The 21456-nt window shown below is 34.2% G+C and overlaps 2 protein-coding genes across 2 annotated transcripts; both read right to left on the reverse strand.

Annotated features, from left to right (window-relative positions):
- Positions 1 to 3653: 3653 nt before the first annotated feature.
- LOC121260475 (probable beta-D-xylosidase 2) lies at positions 3654 to 9636 on the reverse strand. Its single transcript, XM_041162356.1, has 7 exons — positions 9155 to 9636; positions 7137 to 7415; positions 6500 to 6669; positions 6277 to 6374; positions 5355 to 5705; positions 4672 to 5085; positions 3654 to 4598 (listed from the first exon to the last, which is right to left on the reverse strand). The coding sequence occupies exons 1-7, from the start codon at positions 9566 to 9568 to the stop codon at positions 3997 to 3999; spliced, it is 2328 nt and encodes a 775-aa protein (XP_041018290.1). The 5' UTR covers positions 9569 to 9636; the 3' UTR covers positions 3654 to 3996.
- Positions 9637 to 20385: 10749 nt separating this feature from the next.
- LOC121260230 lies at positions 20386 to 21146 on the reverse strand. Its single transcript, XM_041162065.1, has one exon. The coding sequence runs from the start codon at positions 20995 to 20997 to the stop codon at positions 20386 to 20388; it is 612 nt and encodes a 203-aa protein (XP_041017999.1). The 5' UTR covers positions 20998 to 21146.
- Positions 21147 to 21456: the final 310 nt, after the last annotated feature.

Below are 21456 nucleotides of genomic sequence, written 5' to 3' on the forward strand. Positions count from 1 at the left end.
ACGTGGGATTCCTAGAAAACATAAAAATTTTGAGATTGAGAGAGACCCACCCACAATTGAGATGAAAAACGACCAAATATGATTTGAAAAACCATATTGGCATGAGGAAATGTGGTTAATTATTGTTTCATTACATTCACTATAACAAAAAGTGGTTTTTTGTGATGAAAATTATTGTGATTTCATCTTAAAATATTTTTTGAGATGAAAAAAAAGTCTCAAAATCGTTCCAATAACATTGTTCTAAAAGATATTTTAGAATGAAAAATATCAATTTCATCCCAAAAATATCTTTTTGGATGAACTTGAGCAAAACCATTCGATCGCGTTCGAATGGAATATTTTTTTTTTAGGCGATTGAATTTCATCCCATAATAACGTTTGAACGATACGAACTTGATGTTCGAACGCGTTATTCATGAGTGGTCGATCGATAGCTGTCTGTTCGACCAAATAGGTATGAAGAAACGTTCAAACAAATAATTTGATGAACGAACAGTAAAATATGTTTGAACGTGTTCGAACGAGTTTTTATCGTTTGAACGGTAACTGATTTATTTTACCCAATAATGTAAAACCAAATAAGCCTACATAATATTTTAAAAAATATATTACAATGTGTTCAATACCCATAAAAGTAGTTTGATAAGTACGAACTAAATAAATAAAACAATAGTAGTAGCGTCTTTCGTACAGAAATAGATCCCAAAATCTATATGTATAATATAAATCAGCTGCTTGGAGGCCTGGACTGTTGCATAAGCATATACATTTGGAGATGTATCTCTCTCCTTAACTCTTCTTATTGTTGTTCTTGCTGTTTCATGCGCATCTCCACGTCTGCATATTTTGTCAATTGAGTCTCTAACTCATGCTACCTTGTAGTCAATTCTTCGATTTTGTAATTTATTTTCTCTAACGCTATAGAGGTGTTAGAGAGGCAAACCAGACGATGAGGAATAGCTAGAAGGCTTTAGATAGCGACCTAAACCCCTCAAATATCATGAACTTTGACTCAAAACTTGTATAAAAATTTCAACATCACTTGTTGAGAAAATTTGATCTGATGCAAATTTAACATGTAGAGCAATCATTTTATCCTACACACAAGGAAAATAATTAATATTGTCACGAATATTCAAATATGTTTAATTAAAACATATTATAATTATAACGTTCGAACGGTATAACAGAAAGTAGTTTCTCATTGTTTTAATTAGTAACTAATGTTACATATATATTTTTTAAATTTCATGTTAATAATGTCTTATAGGGGATGTAAGCATGGTAGATCTGGGCAACCTTCCATTGAAACAATTTGAGAGAGGACTATTTTATTAGAGCATTAGGCGAAAATTTCTAACTTTCTAACTCTTATTTGGATTTGTCATTCATTGACATCAGTCTTCAATGATCATGATTGGACATCAATCCTTGACCAGAAGGACGAAACATGGGATCTCGTTTCTTGTACTGGCATCATCTGAGTTCTATAAATAGCTCGGTAGTGCCAGCCCAGATGACAGAGGGCCTTATACGATCTCTATCTAAGGAGTTTCAGTTATATTTTTATTAAACAGACTCGTTGATTTTATTGGTATTTCTCGATTGTGCACTGCATTGGTGCCTAGAGAGTCTTCAATTTCGGTTGATGAGGAGATGACTGAGAACAAGGGATCTTATACAGATGAACTCGATGGCCTTTTTGATCATGAGGTGATGCAGTTGGTTGTTAGTCTAAATGTTGCTTCATATGATGGGACAAAGAGCATCAAACAGTCACTATTTGGTTTCTTCAAGATCATGAACTTGATCATTACCAATAACATTGATCATTGGCAGCACCAGACAAATGTTGACATGGATTGGGTGAAGTTTATGATACGCATCGCTCGTGGCGTTCCTATCAACTTAGTGAGTTATATATTCGATAGGATTCGATCAGAAGCCTAGTACATTTCGACAGATATATTGTTATTCGAGATCCTGATCACACGATTTCTGCTACATGTCTGGTTCTGTTAGATATTGGTGAGCGTATCTGGGAGCTGATGAGATCGATCAACTCGGCCACCTTGTAACAAAGCATGGAACACTCAACTCGGCCACCTGATGAGATCGATACTCACAGAGATGCACACTTGGGAATTGAGGAGTATCGGCCGATGCATCCACGTAGTTCGATGCATCACGCACAACTACACGTGAGGAGATGACAGTTATAGTGTGCGCAGAGATTAGTGGACAAGCATCAGCAGCGATCAATGCAGTGAGTACGGAGATCCGTACTGCCATATAGAGATTAATGCTAGTATCTTTGACTTACGTACAGAGATTGATGTCATGTTTGCAACTCAGCTCACGATTAGTACTCGACTGACACAGCTAGAGATACGCCTAGCTGCAATCGAGTGTGTAGAGAGTTGAGATTTGTATCTTTTATTTACATTTTTTTTTTTTTAGTATGGAAAATATTTGATGTTTTGTAAATTTAATTTAATTTTGAATTAAATCGTTTTTGCATTTTCTAAATTAATTATTGATTTTTATTATTTCTATTATTGAATTGATATTTTTTTTATATAAATTAAATATTTATCCATACTTAAGTAAGGTATTTTGCTATCATTAATAATTGTAAAAATTCTATAAATATTCGAACATAATATATCACGTTCTAACGTTTCTCTATTCCCTTTAGAGATTTCTGCAATAAATCTCTATTTGAACTCTTTATTTTACGTTCGAACATTAATTAACGTATTCAATCGATTGGTATCATAATCTATTCGAACGGTAAGTCAATGTCCTGTTAAATTTATTGATTTAACTCATCAATTTCCCATTCAATCATACATAATATCTGTTCAAACATTAATTAACTTTGACGTTCGAACGTTGTTGTATGTTGTTCGAACAGTAAGTCAATGTCCTACTAATTTTTTTCACTTAACGCGCCAAATTCTTGTTCGACTATATATAATATCCGTTCAAATGTTTATTTTATTTTGTTCGAATGTTTTTGGTCGATGTCGAACGGTTATTTTATTTGGGACGAAATTTTTCATCCCTATATGTAGTAAATACCTTCCGTTGATTTTTAGAAATGAAATTTGAATTTCATCCCTACATCTCATTTTTTGGGACGATTTTCATTTCCTCCCAAACAAAAATTGTTGCAAAAAAGAATTTTTGTTGTAGTCCATAAGCAGTAGAAATCATGTAGCATGGTTTGGGTCTTGGCTCAGTTTGGCCTGTTGTCTCCAACTCAAGAGTCTGCGCGCAAAGTCCACTCTAGTCCCCCAAGGAAACCCTTCAAGAGATCTGTCGATCCAAGTTCACACTATAAGTTGGATTCTTATTAAGAACGGTCGATTCTTTCGAATGGTAATTGTCGTTGTGACTAGTTGATGCAATGAATGCTACTGGCAATGGAATGGAGAAAGGCCTTGCGCGCGAATAATTGATATACATGTGGAGCTTTAAGTTGCATAACAATTGATATATACATGGTTCGACGATGATCTTGGGGATGGGAAAAATATCGATCGATTGGAATAAACTTAATATGAATTTGACCCTGCAGATCCCAACCATGGGAAATCAAGATACCTTGAATGATATGAAAGTAAAGCAAACTGGATGGAATTTAAGCTAAATCGTTGGAATTACATAGCTCACTGAATCCTTTTACATCATGAACATCTGTTTTATAGAATGTTCAAAATCTCACACAAATACAACTCCATAACCACACAGGTAGAGAATTCCTTTGTCAATCAATTCCTAAACCCAATTTTGATTTATTCACTTAAGTACTTCAAATTAGATGTTAAAAAAAGAGAAGAAAAAAAAAAAAAGGACTTTGGCAACAATCTTTCAGCTTGCGCTCTTGTTTGTGACTTTTCAGTAGTATGCTGTATGTCCATGGTATCCATTATTACATTATCATGGCAAAATGGGCATACGGGCAAACCCATCTTTCCACCAAGAAATCTATGATTTGATCACTCCAAGTGTTGCTGCTTGAAGGGATATAGAGTGTTTGGTATTCCCTATATGAAGACTATGTTCACCCATTGGAATTCTTCGAATTCCAGATCTATCCACCACACTAAGGAACTTGCACACATGGATGTTAATTCGGACTCGCCGCTGAGCCTTTGCCGGGACATGAACTTTTTCAAAAGCTACCAGTTGTTTGAATGGAACCCACTGCCCAGCAGGTGGTTTGGAAAATACAAGCATTGTGTGAGAACCATCCTTGGACCCTACATTTTTTACGTCTAGATCAACCCCGAGAGAGACCCTACCACACTTGGCATGTGTCACCCTGATTGCCTTGCCTGAGATGGTAGTGTTGCCACGAGCATGGCGGCCAGCAAGAGGGATAGCCACCACGGTGGGAGCACTAGCTACGGTGTGCACAAATTTTGTGTAGCTCAAACCGTGCCCAAATGGGTACACCACTGGACCTTTGTAAAATCTGTAGGTTCTTCCGGGATAGCCTCTTGATCGGCTTGACCTCATATCCATGGATGTCATAGGCAAATTTGAAAGGTAGTCTTGTGGGTACCATGTCATAGGCAACTTGCCCTCTGAAAGGCACCGAAAAAGGTTATTCAAATCGGAGAAAACTTTGTATTAATTCTTAAAAAAATTACTGCAAACCTGGATTGGATGTTCCGTACAAGACATCAGCAATGGCAGCTCCACCAGCTTGGCCAGGGTAACCGGCCCATAAGATGCCGCCAATGCGTGGATCATTCTGAGCAAAAGCCACATCAATAGGCCCACCTGACATCAAGACCAATATAGTTGGACCCCTTGAAGCTGCGGCTACCTTGGACACAAGATCTTGTTGGCGACCTGGTAAAAGGAGCCCAGTCCTGTCCCTGAATTCTGCCTCGATAGTTTGGTCAAGCCCTACAACTAAAACTGTTGCATCGGCGTTACGGGCGGCATTGACAGCCGCACTGAAGAGCTTGTCATCGGTGCAGGCGACATTAGTGCAACCCTGTTGGTGAATCGTTTTTGCATATCTCCCAATTCCTTGCATGGGAGTGATGTATCCACACGCAACACCTAGCGTTCCAAGCATAAAAATAGGTTCATTTCATCATGCAAATGGGTTTTATTTTGGTGTATTGATACACACAACGTATTTTCGCAGCACATTTCACAACAATATTTTAAGACGAGGATATTTTTGTAAATTAATGTTACTTTTATAAAAAAATTATATAAAATTACTCCTCATTTAACATATTATTGTGAAATATGTTATGAAAAATATTGTGTATAAATTATTTTACTTTATTTTTATAGGTCTTAGAGGAGGAATAAAGGTTTACCAGCATAGTTGCCAATCATGGTATCTGTGACATTCGAATTAGGCCCGATGACAGCAATAGTACGGTGGCGGCGAGGAGACAGAGGCAGCGAAGGTCCATGGTTCTTGAGAAGAACGATGCCTTGCCTGGCGGCTTCAAGCGCGAGCTCTTGGTGAGCCGGAGTGCACACATCTTTGGGGCCAAGGTTCCCAAATGGCTGCTTGGAGGGTTCCCCATCAAACATGCCCAGCCTCATTTGGACATTGAGTGTGTTTGCCAAAGCGCCATTGACATCAATCTCCTTCAATAGGCCTCTTTTCAGTGCTTCCTCCGTGTGCAAAGCCAGGAAAGGCCCGCAGTCCAAATCCAAACCTGAACATAACCAAATATACGTGTATTAACTTTTAAGAATCTCTCCATTTCATGCTATTCAGTTTATTAGAGTTATCATTTGGCATTGTGTCGAAAAGAATATCCAATATCTTAACTTAAATCAATACGGTACATTTTATTTGAAATTGGGAAGTTGCTGGATGGAATTGGAAAATTTCATTGCCATAGTTGTTGAATACTTTTATGACTCTGAAAAAGAAAACAAGCAAATATGCAATGAAGGTTCCATTCATCCAAGTTGCCATGGGACCAAATATCCATGTGGATCATGAGGATCCTATATAGTTGTCCTTATATATATGGGTCCCTACGTGACGAATGCCCTTCAGATGTTGTCTGCATTCTGAATACTACTTCCCACAAATTAGTTTTAAACATTTATGGTTTAATTCCATGCAATCGTATGTTTGGTAAAAACAAGACCTTGAAGTTTAGGATTTAGGAACACTTGATTATTAATTTGGAAGCATCCCCGGTTATAAATTTGTAATGGAGTAACATATATATATATATATATAGGACGAAGATGATGGCACGTGCTTAATCCAACCTGCTTTAATTGCATCGGCAGCTGCTTCTTCTGGTGTTGAAGTGTAATGTTGTGTATCATAATAAACCCCGACCGAATCACAATCCGAGACAATGTACCTACGGGGTCCACCCAATTAAACAAGATAGATAAGCATCAAACCGTTAAAAGAGTTGACCATGAGCAGTTGTTGAAGTCATCCAATCGTGTGGTGATTAACGATGCAGAAAGCAACTAAGCATACCCATCAAGACGCCAAACGCCGCGAACTGTTTTGCGTAGGAGATTGGGGTCAGCGCAGGTGGGGACACCATTGACCTGATTGTAGGAGCACATGACACTGGCCACCTTACCTTCTTTCACGCACATTTTGAATGGCACATCGAATGTATCCTCAATGTCCTGTTTGCTAACCTGCGTACAATCGTGACCCCCCGCCATCAGATGTCACTCATGCAAAAGTGAGCTGTAAATACATTATGGGTTTCATTACTTTCGTTTGGGTTGGGTGGCAATTAAATGTCAGCAACTGTAAGAGAAAACACAGAAACGCGAGTTGTTTGAAGTATGAGGCATGTTTCAATGGAACGACTTGAAGGATTTGGCTTTGTTTCATGCTTGTTAAGGAAAAGATCGAAGATGCTAATGACAGAGGATGTCTGCTTCACGTGACATTTGAAGTGAAATTCAGGTGATTCTCATAATGCCTTAAATTTCAAGGTGTGGGCCAACACAGACTGACCCAAGTTTCCTAACTGAACACGTCTCTAAATTCATAAAGAAGATCATATCAGACATCTACCAAATCATCTTTTCCACACGCATCTAATATCCTACAGCACCATAATTTCATTACTTCTCTGAAAACTGACTTAATTTACCTTAGCATTAAAGTGAAAGCGATCGACCCCATTCCAATTATCGAGGTCATAAGCCGTGAAGTGCTTGCAACAAGCCGCAACCTTCAACCGGTGGCCGGCGTTCCCCTGCAGGCCGCGGACGTAGCTGGCCGCGTACGTTCCGGCCACCACGGGGTCCTCGCCAGGAGTCTCCTGCCCACGTCCCCACCTCGGGTCTCTGAAAATGTTCACGTTTGGGCTCCAGAACGTGAGTCCGGCCGCACCCCCATTGTACATTGCTCGGGCTTCGTCTGACACAACCTGCACCACCACCGACACACGTTAGCAGTTTTCGTAGCTTTTGCGGCTCTAACCCCCAGATCAACTTGCCCGCGAAGTCCACACTTCTGCAATAATGGCGTGGGCAAGTTGACGAGAGAATTCAAGCAATTATGGTTCTGGTTGAGACCCTGCAGCTGCCAGCTACTTCTTCATTAAAACGCAAAAATGATAAAAAGTGAACGAACGAACGTACACAGCTTTTGAGTCCTAGTGTACTATTACTTCTCCCATCTTTCAAATCTTAATGCGAAAAGTCAAATTTACCGTCCAAATTTTACCCTTCAATTTGACTCTTCGGTGTTTTTTTTTTTTTTACCGAATTATTAAGAAAGTGATTTTAAATATATTAATATATTTTTTTATTTTTAAAAAATATTTAAATATATTAAAAAATATAAATAAAAAAATAAAAACTAGTTTTACAACAGAGCAGTGCTACTCGGCGGTAGCACCGCTCATCTTAATTAATGGCCAATTAGTTAAAGCAAAAGCTTGGATTATTAAGATAAAAACATGAATAATAATCAGAATAATTCTATCACATGTTATAAATATGAAGCAAATAATAAGTTACATGATCATCTCAAGTATCATCAATTAGTACCAATAATGTTTTGTGTAGTATTATTATCCTTTTCAAAAATTTTTTTTTTATTATTTCATAGATAAGTGTATTTTATATAAAGAATGATATGCATCAGTTACTATTTACTCTTATACTTTATATTTATAATTTTTTTTATAAGATATAGGAATATTTTTTATAGAATGTGAGGTGTGGAACGGTGAATAGTAGTCGATGAGAATAATTTTTTGTTTTATATAAAAAAACCGGTGAGTTATTCTTTGATATATCTGTGACTCTGTCTGGCTTTTGGAATTTATCAACATCGATTTCCAAAAGATATGTCCCCACGTCTGTCTCCCCATGATTCCAATACCCACTGGGAATGATGTAAGTCGATATCCTCCGGAAACCGATCGAATGAAATCATGTACAATATCTATAAGGAAAAATGCACTTGAAATTCATTTGGCATTAGAAATGCATACATCATAAATTCCAACTTACAAGGGAAACAATATTAACCCCACCAACTTATATTTAAGTAATTTGTATATAAAAAAAAATGCTATCTATACTTAAAAGTTTACTTGATAATTATACATGATGCTCGCATGTGTCAATTAAAAAAAAAAAAACTTTAGAATTCAAAAGTATCAAAATAAAATAGAAAACACTTATAAATTAATATTACTGCCAATATAATATTATCACAATAGACTTTCAACGAACTGCCCATTATCAAATCAAAACCACCCACTTCCCATAAACTATCCATTATCCAATAAAAAACTACTGCATGCCCACAACCCAGACTAGTTAACTCCCAGTACTGCACACTCACGTGGTGTATACAAGTCTTTGATCAGAACATGCAAACATTTTGATGATTCTTCTTTCTTTCTTTAGAAAAATGTAACCCGATATTCTTAGTTGTCGAAACTGACCAGTTTTCTATTCCAAGCAACACTGATCTGTGCACACAAAAGTACAAGAAGAGTTCAACCGAAAGCTGCTCTTTGGTTCTTAATAATTGAGGACTCATAGCATTTTACCTTTGCTAATATGCATAATGATATTCAGATATATTAATTGATGATAAATAATCTTCATTAATTCTTCAACCAAAAACACAAAAAGAAAGAAGTCTCACCCGTCCGATCGCCTCCCACAGAGATGCATTGAAAGAAGCAGCAGTGGTTATAACCTGAGGGAAGCTAGTGGCCCCAGGGAAGTGCCCACCAAACTTAGTCCCGGGACCCACATTTGAGACCCCATGAAGAGCCTCGGACCACCATTCATACCCTTTGATTCCCAGCCGTGGTACGGCTGCGGCATTGTTTACCAGCAGGCGAGTCTTCTCCCGCAGTGTCAATCTTCCAATGAGGTCTTTTACTCTGTCTGCTACTGCCAAAGAATCCCTGCAAAACGGCAACCCTCTCGTCCTTGCATCTTTTGGGTCACAAGCGAAGGGCTCACGCGCCTCGCAGCTGTGCCGAGAAACAGTACCCACCAGGAGGAGGAGGAAGATAACAAATGGCGATAAGGATATGGTGGCGGAAGCCATTTTTTGGGAAAAGAAGTGAAGAACTTTGTGTGAAGGTGTAGGCTAAAGGTAGTGAAAGGTTTATATATATATATATAGGTGAGGCATTTATGCTGGAACGGCAGTGATGATGTACTATAAAAGCATCCTCTTTAATGGTTGGCCAAAATTTATATAATTTATGTAAAAAAAATTCATATTCAATTAAACAAATTTAAAATAATTTAAGTTTTTGCTATGGTAATTGATTAAAGATGAAAAATTATAGTTAATTTATCAAATATTAAAATATTAATTTCTCACTCGAACATATGCGGGAACAACAATTCTAATCTAGGTATACAAATAATTTAAAATGTTACTACATTATTTGCATATGATTTAAAAATTAAAATAAATTTTAAAAATCTGGGTATACTAAAGGGAAAATGTTAGTGAACCTGTTGGTAAAATGTTACAACTTTATTTGGAAATATGAATTTTTTAATATGAATTTAATTATAATATAATTAATATTAATATTAAATTAATAGAATAATAAAATGTGATACAAATAAATTAAATAAAAAATTTATCAAATTAATAATATTTTATTATTATATAGAAAATAAATGAATAATCTAATATGAAGAATGAATTTAAATGAAATAGATAAATATAGAAAAATGTGATATTGATTATATTTTAACGATGAATTTAATCAAATCAACGAGGATGCGCTAACAGCTTTCATGATTGAATCTCCATTATTAACATATACATAAATGTATATATATTTCTTTATCTCTGTAAAGAAAAAGCGCATTGGATGGTGGAATGTAAAAGTTTGGCGCCAACTACACTTGATAAGTGAAAATTTACCTGCCATTTTTAAGTTGCAAGTATTGTAATAAAATAATATCTTTAATTTAAAAAAAACAAAAAAACAGAGAGGATAGTCAAAAAGAACACTCACGGGGTGGTGATAATCAGGTCTACAGGTGGCACATGTTGATAGGTTAAAGTTTGGGCATTGGGAGTGCTATTTCCAAGAGATTGCAGTTCCAATAATTAATCAGGTGGAGTTAGATGATCGATCATCTGATTGACTTCCATGCATGAATTCTGAAATTTCTAAATATATATTTATATTAAAAAACTCTTCAATTTTTATTATTTATTTATTTGCAATTGAAAATAAATAAATCTTGCGAGATTTGATTGCATAAAAAATCTCATGGTAAAACCAATAAAAACCAACAAATTGCCCCCATTTTTGTTTTTTTATGGCGTCAAGAAAATGTCGACGCAAGTAGTTGTAGTGCAAGTTTAATTGGAATAGCTTTGCTTGGAAGATCAGTCGAGAGAGCAGAGGGGTCGGAAAACCGATCCTTAAAATCAATCCAAGCCATTACATGATTGCATTACCTAAAGGATAGAAAAGCATTACTTCTCAAAATCAACAGATTGCAGTAGCAGCTTTGATCCAAGTTAAAAGCAACGACGAAAGTACGTATCCATTTTGGTTCGTGGGCACGATATTGTCTTTATGGGCGACAATATTTCAGGCAATTACTTGTTAAATTCCCTAAAATAAAGGGTCTAGCTCCAACAGTGGAAACCATGCGTAGAATTTACTCCTACAAAACCAAGAGAAAAGCTTGTATGTCTGACCGTTACAGTGTACTGCTCTTGATTTTTTTTTTTTTTTTTATGATTAAGGATGTAATTTTAAATATATGAGTGTATTTTTTTATTATTTTAAAAATATTTAAAAATGTGAAAAAATAATGATAAAAAAAATAAAAAGTGACTAGTGGTATAAACGAGCGGTGCTACTCAGACGGCAGAGTAGCACCTCTCCAAAACTAAACTATAGCATGTTGATAAAGTGTCAGCAATTTCTAGATCTGATTGACATAACTTTCAACATTTAAAATAGAGATTTAGAATTTAAAAAAAAATATTATCATAAAAATTCACCCGTACTTGGAGCATTAATTATTATTTTTTTAATTATTGGATACATACTATAATGTTGGGTAATGGAGCAAAAAGAGCCACTTGTTTTGTTGTTAGGTTTATTGGGAATGTGTCCATAATTTGCAGAGAAAGTTTATCTGTTTAATGCACTTTCCATTTTCAGATTTTTGGATCGACGTTATTACCAATACTGTTTTGCTATTATTGATGATAAATCTCAATAATTTTTGCTAGTAGTTGATGTGAGAATCAACCATTTTTTAACTTTTTTGGGTAATTTATATCATGCAATATGCATGCGGATTGCGTGTTGCTTTGGCAAGTCTAGAATACAACACATTAGGTTCAGCTACAATTTTATTTACAACTGTCCCTGAACCTGACTGTCCATGTCAGACACCGCAAGTACTCTGGCTCTATGTCATGAGGTGTGAATGGTCCAATATTGGATAGGCTTGTAGGCTGTACCGTACTATTAGATGTGAATATACATAAATACATATATATATATATAATTTCTAATAATTGTTATGAGATGTCAAGAGACTATATTAAAAATTAGAATATGATAGGTCATATATATCTAATCACATCAATGTGTATGGGTATACTTTTTCAAATTCTTATCCATAAGAGATTTTGTTCAATTATATATCTTATAGAATTTTATATTTTCAATTGACGTGGCATTTAAAACAGATAGATTGATCATAAATGAGAAGTATATAATATAGGAAAAGGGCGCTGCTACTCAAATCTCTCAAGTTATCTTCTAGTGAATTTTTTTTTTAATATTAAAAAAATACACAAATACATTAGAGGTAATTTTTTTAACATTAAAAAAAAAAATCAAAATACAGTACTAAAGACAACACAACTTCCATTTTTCATAATATAAAGGCATACGATCAAAATGGAAATATAAGTTGAGAGAGAGGAGAGGGAGGGGTTATGGATTTGCGTGTGATCGTACCCTTATTGCCCATAAAAAGGGCACCCTTCTTAGAAAAGGCACCGTTATCTTAGTTGGAGTCTGTTTCATACAACTTCTTCTTTTTATTTTTTTGTGCTAAATTGCAAGTTGCGAAGGGATAGGGGCCGTGTTAGCATTAAGTGCACATTACGTACTCCTTTTCATAAAGCTGCTTTCGAAAATATGCCCTTAAATAACGGCGGCCTCCTTTGGCAATTTTTCTCTAAATGCTTGCTTGCCCGCTTTCTTTCCTTTCGACTCTTTGAAATATTTCATATCTTTCCAACTTGAAATACAAGAAACCACATGAGTTTTAGGTTACATTTTCTATCGAAGGTTTTCCGATCATATGTTTAATGAAACTTTTACATATAATGTAGGGATGTAACCGGTCTAGTCTAGTTCGATTTGATTTTGGACAAAATTTAAGACCGAATTAACATGTATGTATCGATTTTACATTTTTAAAAATCGATTATGCATCAGTTATTCTCTTAAATCGACACATCTGATTTTACCGGTTCTGATCTAGTTTTTCAATTTTAAAGTATATGTACTAATTTATATATAAACTTAAAGTATATATATTACTAATAGTAATATAGTATTAGACTATTATTATTAGGCCATAAAATGTAAATTATAATTAATATACATTATATTAATGTATATCAGTACTACTAATTTACTAAAGTATTATGCACTTAGTACAGTATTTTATATATACTGGCAAATCGGTCCATTCAAAACTAGCTATATTCCTCCTATATTATCGTTTTCTGCAACGAAAAATCAAATGGAATAAAGTGGAAGTGTGTTTAGTCCAAAAGAGTAGTAAGGTGTGGCATGACACAACTCATCACCATGGCAACACTATCATTTTTTTGGACTCTATCAAAACTAATACTTTAGGCGGCTTCCCTCTTAATCTCACCAAGATTTGTGAAGATAAATTAGAGTACTCAAAATCAGTTTTTTAATATTTTTCATGTATTGTGTGCTAACGTCTGTAATGGGCGATTGTTTGATAACTTCGTCCCCTTACCATGCATTAGATAGCATTAGTCATGTTTGCTTGAAAAAAAAAAACATAGTACTTAACATGTCCCTACATAGCATTAGAAAACTAACCACTTCCACGAATAAGGCCCTGTTTAGATAAATAGTTGGTCTCATCTCATTCCACCTCAACGTTCAAATACTATTTAAATACATATTTTTCAATTTCTCTTTCATATTTTTTCATCTAATTATTATAATTTTTTTAAACTTCCATATAAAACATAAACAATAATTCAACTTTTTTCACAACTCAAAACAAAAATTATGTTAAAAAAATTATATTATAACAATATTTTTTAATTTTATAATATTTTTATTCAATATTTGTCTCTCATTTCTAAAACCTCAACAAAAATTTTAATTCAAACTATTTCATTACTATTTACAAACTATCTCAATATTAGTCACGAATTTTTTTATCTAATCTCATATTATCTAACTATCCAAATGAGTAGTAATTAAGTAATACTCTCGATTCAAAAAATAAAATTAACTTAGCCGATGTTGAAGCTAAAATTAGATGGCATTTGCCAAGTACAAGATTAAGAAACATAAGAACATGAGCATAAAACAAAGTAATATTCTTTCCACAACTCTTTTTTTCTTTTCTTTTCTTTTCTCATGTGAAAGCAAACCCAACTGATTTATTCCCTCTTTCTGGCCAAAATTTTCAACTAATTTGATGTGTTTATTAGTTTTGTTTATCTGATCAATTAATCGCCTGCGTGCATGTGAACTGCAGCCGCCACCACGAGTGTGCATAGACTTCACATGTTCAACTATTTTTCTACTCCTTATAATTAATCTCCTCTGTTCGCATGCCTAGAGTTTTCCTTAGCACCCATAGGCTCCGAGAGAGGGCTAGCTACCTAGCTAGATATCTCCTTCAATCACCTCAATTTTATAAAAAAAAAAAAATCAACCACTGATCTCATCTTTTATAGGACGGCATTCACTCCTTGTGAATTTAGTAGTAGATGCCATTTGGTAGTCTCCCAGGCTTTAGAGTATCTGCCTAACTAACGCCTATTTTCTCCCCTATATATTTTTTTTTCTTTTCTATTTTTTTTGCATGCCATCATCGTATGTGTACTTTTGGTAAGGACAACAGCAGTCTAATCAAAACTATGCATTATTATCCTCCTAATGGGAAGTAATTAGAATTTATATAACATATCTTCCCCCTTATTTTTATTGGAATTTTTTTGGAAAATGTTAGTTTGCGGTTGAGTTTATTCCCGTTTTGATAGTTTATATATTTAATTTTTTTTATTTAATGATTAAGAAAGTAATTTTTAATATATTGATATATTTTTTTAAATTTATTTAAAATATTTAAAAATATAAAAAATAAAAAATAATTTTTATACTAGCAAACATGGCCAGCAATTAAAGTTGGACGGAATGTTAGCTCAACTCATTTTTCTTTGTCTTTTCTCCCCTTATTTCATCTTATCAATCTAGCCACCACCCAATTTCTAATTCCTTAATTATTTGAGGCAGAGTACCTATCCACCCCATGCGCCAAACTTTTCTACTTATTTCTTCTTGTGCCTTTTGCTTTCCTTTTGATCTTCGATGGCGCCTCAGCCCTTCTGAAGGTTACAATCCCTTTTTTTGTCCCTTTTGTCCCCATTTTAGTGCTACTCGACAACCCAACATATATAATGTTAACTAAGCTAGCTGTTGATACTTGATATTCATGCTGCTCTTTCTTCAATTCTACTCTTTTTTATATGATATTAATCCATGCACTGCACCTGTAAGCAAGGCTGTCCCATTTAAGATAAGGACATTTCACTGGTCTTAATGGGGAAGGAGGTCGTTAGCACTACAAATCCATCACATTGTTGGGGGTAGTTGGGATGATAATGAGGTTTATGACCCTTACTAAACACAGTAATCATTAAAACTAAGCTGGAGATTATCGATGCACCGGCGGAAAACCACCTACTGGCATGTCATGATCATCAAAGACTGTGGGCCGGCCTTCTTCTTATCGCAACAGAATTACTTGATTGGATAAGGATTCCATCAGAAAAAAAAAAAAACAAAACAAAACAAAAAAGAAACAGGCCCGCCAAATGGGATCCATCCCCGTTATTAATGTTCAACTCTGGAATTATTTCATATATATTCTCTCCACAGAGAGAGAGGTCAGAAACAACCAAGCATGTGTGAAATGACAGATTCCAATCTTTATTTAGAAGATGAGTAGACGACAGAATGGAATTAGTGAATGGGGTTGGCGTGAGTGGATGGATGATCGGGTAGTGGGATGAGCAGAGTTTGAAGATTTAAATGCTCCTCATGTGTTTGTGCATATGCCATGGAAACCTAAATAAGCCAGAAATGAAATAAATGCTGCCGTACGTGGAAGTGATCCCGAGTCCCAAGAACATATTTGTATTTTTCTATCGATTCGGTTGTAAGATAATGAGATGCTCAAATTTGGATATACATAAACTAGTAAGGGTGCTACGTGCAAGACACGTATTCCCTTGCACGTAGCGCCCGATTGAAAGAATAAAATAGCTCTCGAGAAAGTATTTTTGCAAAAACAGATAACAATAACAATTCATTCAAAAAGTGTCAAAATTAATTAAAATCTTTGAAATAGAAGAATATATTATCATCTCATAACAACATGCACTAAACCTTAGAGTAGATTCATGAAAATTAAGTTAAAAACGTTGAATTGATGATAAAAACCAAGACGAAACCTCTTCAAAGATACATTCTAAACAACACCTAATTAAACACATTTTTTATATAAATTGAACAACATACAAAATTACTATTCAATTGACAAGCTCTTATTGTGAGAATTGCACATCCAAAATCGCAAAATTTATAAACACCATTCTTTAAATAAATATTATAAGGTTTGACATCTAGGTGAGTCATTCCTCTTTCATGTATAAACTGCAACGATTTTTGAATGCAATCTCGTGCAATTTTCGTGACCTATACATATAAAAAGAATCACAAAAAACTCATAAAGAGCAGAAAAATCCATCGTGATATGAAAATGAAAAATGTCACATGAAAAATAAAAATAAAAAACTTATAAAAAAAACTGAAAAACAAGGAACAACAGTTAAATTTGAAAAAAACTTATCAAAAAATCTATCATGTCATGCTTATTTTTAGGCAATCATTAACTGAGTTGAGATGGAATGTGCATCACGTGTCTACTTAAATGAAACAAATGGAATACAACGACAATACCGAACATTTCTCAGTCTTACTCTTAAGAACTATGCTTTATAAAAAAGTTTATCTATATGTGCAGAACATCTTTTATTGATAATTTTATACCATCATGATTTCGATACAATGAAAACATAAAGAAGACCATAATAGGATTTCAACTAATGCACAAAATCTTAACACTATATGTTATACATAACACAATAAAACCATAGATAAATTAAAACATAACACAACAACAACTTAGCATAATTTTTTTGAACGAAAGAGTGCCAGAACAACAAAAACACAATGATCACAATCAACAGTACCAGCATTAAAAATGAAATAAACAAAATGTTCTCACACGTACAAAAGAAAACTAAAACATACCAGAAAGCAAATGGGGAGCAAAAAAATAGCAGAAGAAAAAAGAACTAACCACAGCAGACACTAAAAAGGCCAACCAATTGGCACAACGAACTAACTTGAGAGAAGTGGAACATTAGAAATAAGACAGGCAGGAATTGCATGCCTATATTCAAAAGAATGACATCAACAAGAGAAATTCAAAGAATCATTAGAATACGAAAATTTTCAACCACATGAACTAATCGCAGTCAAACTAGGTCACAAAAAAAAAAAAAAAAAACCAAGTAAATAAAGTTTGAGTCAGTGTTTTGAACACAAAAAGAACAAGAACAAAAAAAATATAATAATAAACACAAGCTCGATTCTTGCAAGCATGAACCAAACCATTGTATATGAGGGAAAGGGGAAAAAGAAGCAATGGGTATATTTAGAAATGTACAACAACTAGCAAAAAAAATGAAAATGCCAATCAGTTACAACATAGATAGTACACCATCAGTCTGTTTGGTTCTAATGAACAATGACTAGGGATAAAATCAGAACTTACTCAACCTACCATAAGCTATTTTGTGCTTCCAAAAACAAAATACATATGATATGCATTTGGGGATCATTTTCCAATAAATGCCTCAAAATTAGTTTGGTTCAGATTTTTTTATTTTCATAAAAATTATATGACTCAAGTCTTTGAGATAATACAATTACTAAGCAGCCACATTTGAAACTATCAGACAACCCATCTCCAAATGTGGTCATCGCTGAAGTAGATGCAGTTATACTGTCGAGCTCTAAATCTCTTTTATGAAGTATTGAAGTTTTGACGATATTGTTGAAAATAACAAGTATTATCTTCGTTAGATCACATGCATCATTGTGGACGTTATTTTTAGATAAATTGATATTCGAAGAAGATCCAATTTCTCTTATATAGAGAATTTCATTGCTCTATGAATCAGAAGGTAAACTACACTGAAATTGTCCCCCTCTTTGAATTTTATGACGTCGAAGTATTTTCAACTTAGCATATATCTCTCTCTCCTTTTACAGCAAATCTCCTCTTTTTGCTTCTCTGATTGAGCAACGTACCAATTTCTTTTACAGGATTATTTCCAGATTCTTCAAAATTTATTTATAAAGAAAGTTAGATAAAAATTAAGAAAAGCAGTGTTAATGATATTTAAGTGTATTTCTTGATCTAATTATGTCTTACAGCTAGTTGCCATAAACTTATGGACGGTTACAAATTCAACATCAATTTGGGAGAATAATCTAACAAATAATTAAGAATATTATATCAAATATATAACTATACATCGAAATATATATAGATATATATATATATATATATATAATATGGAAATATAATACATAAACAATATTACAGGCATTTATATCCAAACAATAAAGAACAAACATTTAAACTGAAAGAAATCCCTACAGAATATATTAAATGAACTAATATAAGATTAATTACGATCAAAACATATAATAACGTTGTTACTAAACAAATACAATAAGAGTTTTTCATATAAAAAAGAAGAGAACGTACTAGAAAGTAGAGAACAAAAAAAAGAACAGTGAAGGTAGAGAAAATTAACAACAAGTGGAATGACGAAAAGTGAAACAACAACATAAGCACTAGATGATCTGTTAGAAAAAAAAATATATATTAGAAGAAGAGAAGACAATAATTGTATATTCACATTTATTAAATAGGATTATATTAACATATTAACAATAATAAGACATGTAAGAAATAAAATAAATATTTACAGAATACAAAATCGAAGGAAATAAAACACTGCAGCTAATGGGAGGAAAAAACCATCTTAAATTACAAATTGTAGATTTAGCTAAAATAATGTTAATAATATCAAATTTGTTGTTGAAGTATTAAATCTATCGAAGAATGAAAGAAATATTTACGTTATACTTCAAAACCATTTTATGTTACATGTCGATAAATATTCTCAAGTTTTTTATTTTTTATTTTATCGGGATTACTTCAATATTTCTAAACCAAATATATTTTGGGAAGTAAAATCTCAACATTAGCTGAACAGGAGCCGCCGGAGTTGATCGTTGCCTATCGAAACCAGCCACCGGTTTCCTAAATTGGTGAAGAACCAAATGGCCATCAATCAAATTTATAAAAATCAAGGTCGTTCGGTTCGGCAAAGTTGTAGCCAATAAACTGACAGATATATCATATATTCTTTTTAATTTTATTCTTATATAAAATAACGTCGTTTATATCTATTTTCAAAATAATAATAATAATAATAAAAACAACGCTATTTGATTTAATACACCAAATGGTATGGTTTTAGGTTAAGATTGAAGTCCTAACCCAAGCCTCCCATTCCTTCTTCATTTGTCCTCTTTCTCTATGGCCTTTGTCTGATTGTCCACCGGTGAAACCCATCTCGCCCCGACATTCTCTCTCTCTCTCTCTCTCTCTCTCCGGATATGATTCTGAATTTTAGGGTTTGCTAACTTTGCTTCAATGATATTTGTTTGTTTACTGGAGCGGCTACTTGCAAAATTGATCAGGAAATAACTCCATTCGGTTTGACTGGTTTTCTCCCACTTGATCGATCGGCTCAGCCGGTTTTATACAAACAAACATTTAGTCAATTTTCAACCCTAAAATGTTTTGCTTAGAATTGACGAAAGATGGACGCACAAACGTGAAAATAAGATAATTCTAGATTTTTTTTCAACGGAATTAAAAAGAGGACAATATGAAAGGTGTTAAATATTAATTATTAAATGTTGTTCTTGTTCATTAATTCTTAAATCACAACCAATGAAAAACTAATTGATGTATATTCTAGAAAAGTTCTACTCATCATGATCCCTACATCACATATCATACATGATTTTTAATTTTTTTTTTCTTTTATCAAATATGTGATATATGGATGATAAGTAGAATAACTCAATTAATTTAAAAAAAATAAAACAAAAAAACTTTATAAAAATAACAATAAATATAGTGTGCGGAACGAGGAGTAGGAAAACTCTCTATCCTATCCATAACAATTAATTGAGAAGATGGCAATCTCGTAGCTAGATGGTCCTCCTCCGGGCCGATCTCCCTGACCTTTACTGTACGTACTAGCCTTTCAGCACAATCAGAACTAATTGGGATCGCATAAGTGCATATATAATGCATATTTGACTGAAATTATTACAATATATATATATATATATATATATATATATATATGTGGATGGGCATATATTTTTAATGCGACAGTTACACAATTCCCAATTACGAACATTTTTTCTCTTTAAACACCCAATGAACCAATTTCTTCTTAACCTTCTTCTCCTTTATTGTATTCAAACCGGGCTTCCACCCCTTGCCTGATAATTGCCTACTCAGATATTCAGGCCTCCCATCTAAAATCTCCGGCAAGAACTCCGGCACAAAACTGATCTTCTCCGTCCTCTGATCTACGCCGCTAGTTTCCTTCTTGTGCATCGCATGAACCCCTTGTCCATCCCCTAAACCTGTATGACAGATCCGAGCAAACAAAGGAAGAAACCTTGGCGAAGATAAAACAGACCTCGAACGCCAAAGTACTGAATTTGCGGTCAAAAGAATTCGTCGAATTTCTTCGCTGGACAATGCAGCAGGCCGCCTCCCTCGCTTAACAGGAAGCATTATGTAAATCTTTTTGGTCTCTAAAATCTTGTCAGCAGGCAATGGACTTGGCCTTTTTTCATTCACAGCCGAGTGCAGCTCAACCACGACATGTTGCGAGTGCTCTAACATGAGCTCAGCCACGGTTAATGGTTTATCAAATTCATGGACGGTGCCATCCGATAGAATAACTTTGCCAGTGGCATTTGATGGTCGATATGTGACGTAGTTTCCCATGGAAAAGAGAGAGAACGAGCGAGAGAGAGAGGCTCAAAGGGATCAGTGTTCGTACGTTAATTATTAAGGGGTTGCAGATGATCAGATCATTAAAGCACCATGTGTATATGTTGCATTTTTATTAAAAATTAAGTTGGGGGGTTAGGATTTTGTAGGAGGTTTTGGTTTAACTGCTCCAGTTTGTGTTGGCCATATTAATGGTGGGCTTGGTATTAAACCACGTACTTAGATGGCGTCGTTGGCTTTGAGGTGAGACTGGTCGAAGATATTGACACTTTGACCTGATCCTCATTGGCACTCACTCTGCTTTATTTAGTAGCCTTATATATATATATATATATCTTTGAATGATCTTGGGGCCCTATATATAATGTGGAGTACTCCTTTGTAGTTTCTAGCCTGTACATGATACTTAAGAAAAGAAGTACTCAAGGAACGGCTCAACTGTATGGTAGTCCA

The sequence above is a fragment of the Juglans microcarpa x Juglans regia genome, chromosome 4D (assembly GCF_004785595.1).
Source record: "Juglans microcarpa x Juglans regia isolate MS1-56 chromosome 4D, Jm3101_v1.0, whole genome shotgun sequence".
Taxonomy (NCBI): Eukaryota; Viridiplantae; Streptophyta; class Magnoliopsida; order Fagales; family Juglandaceae; genus Juglans; species Juglans microcarpa x Juglans regia.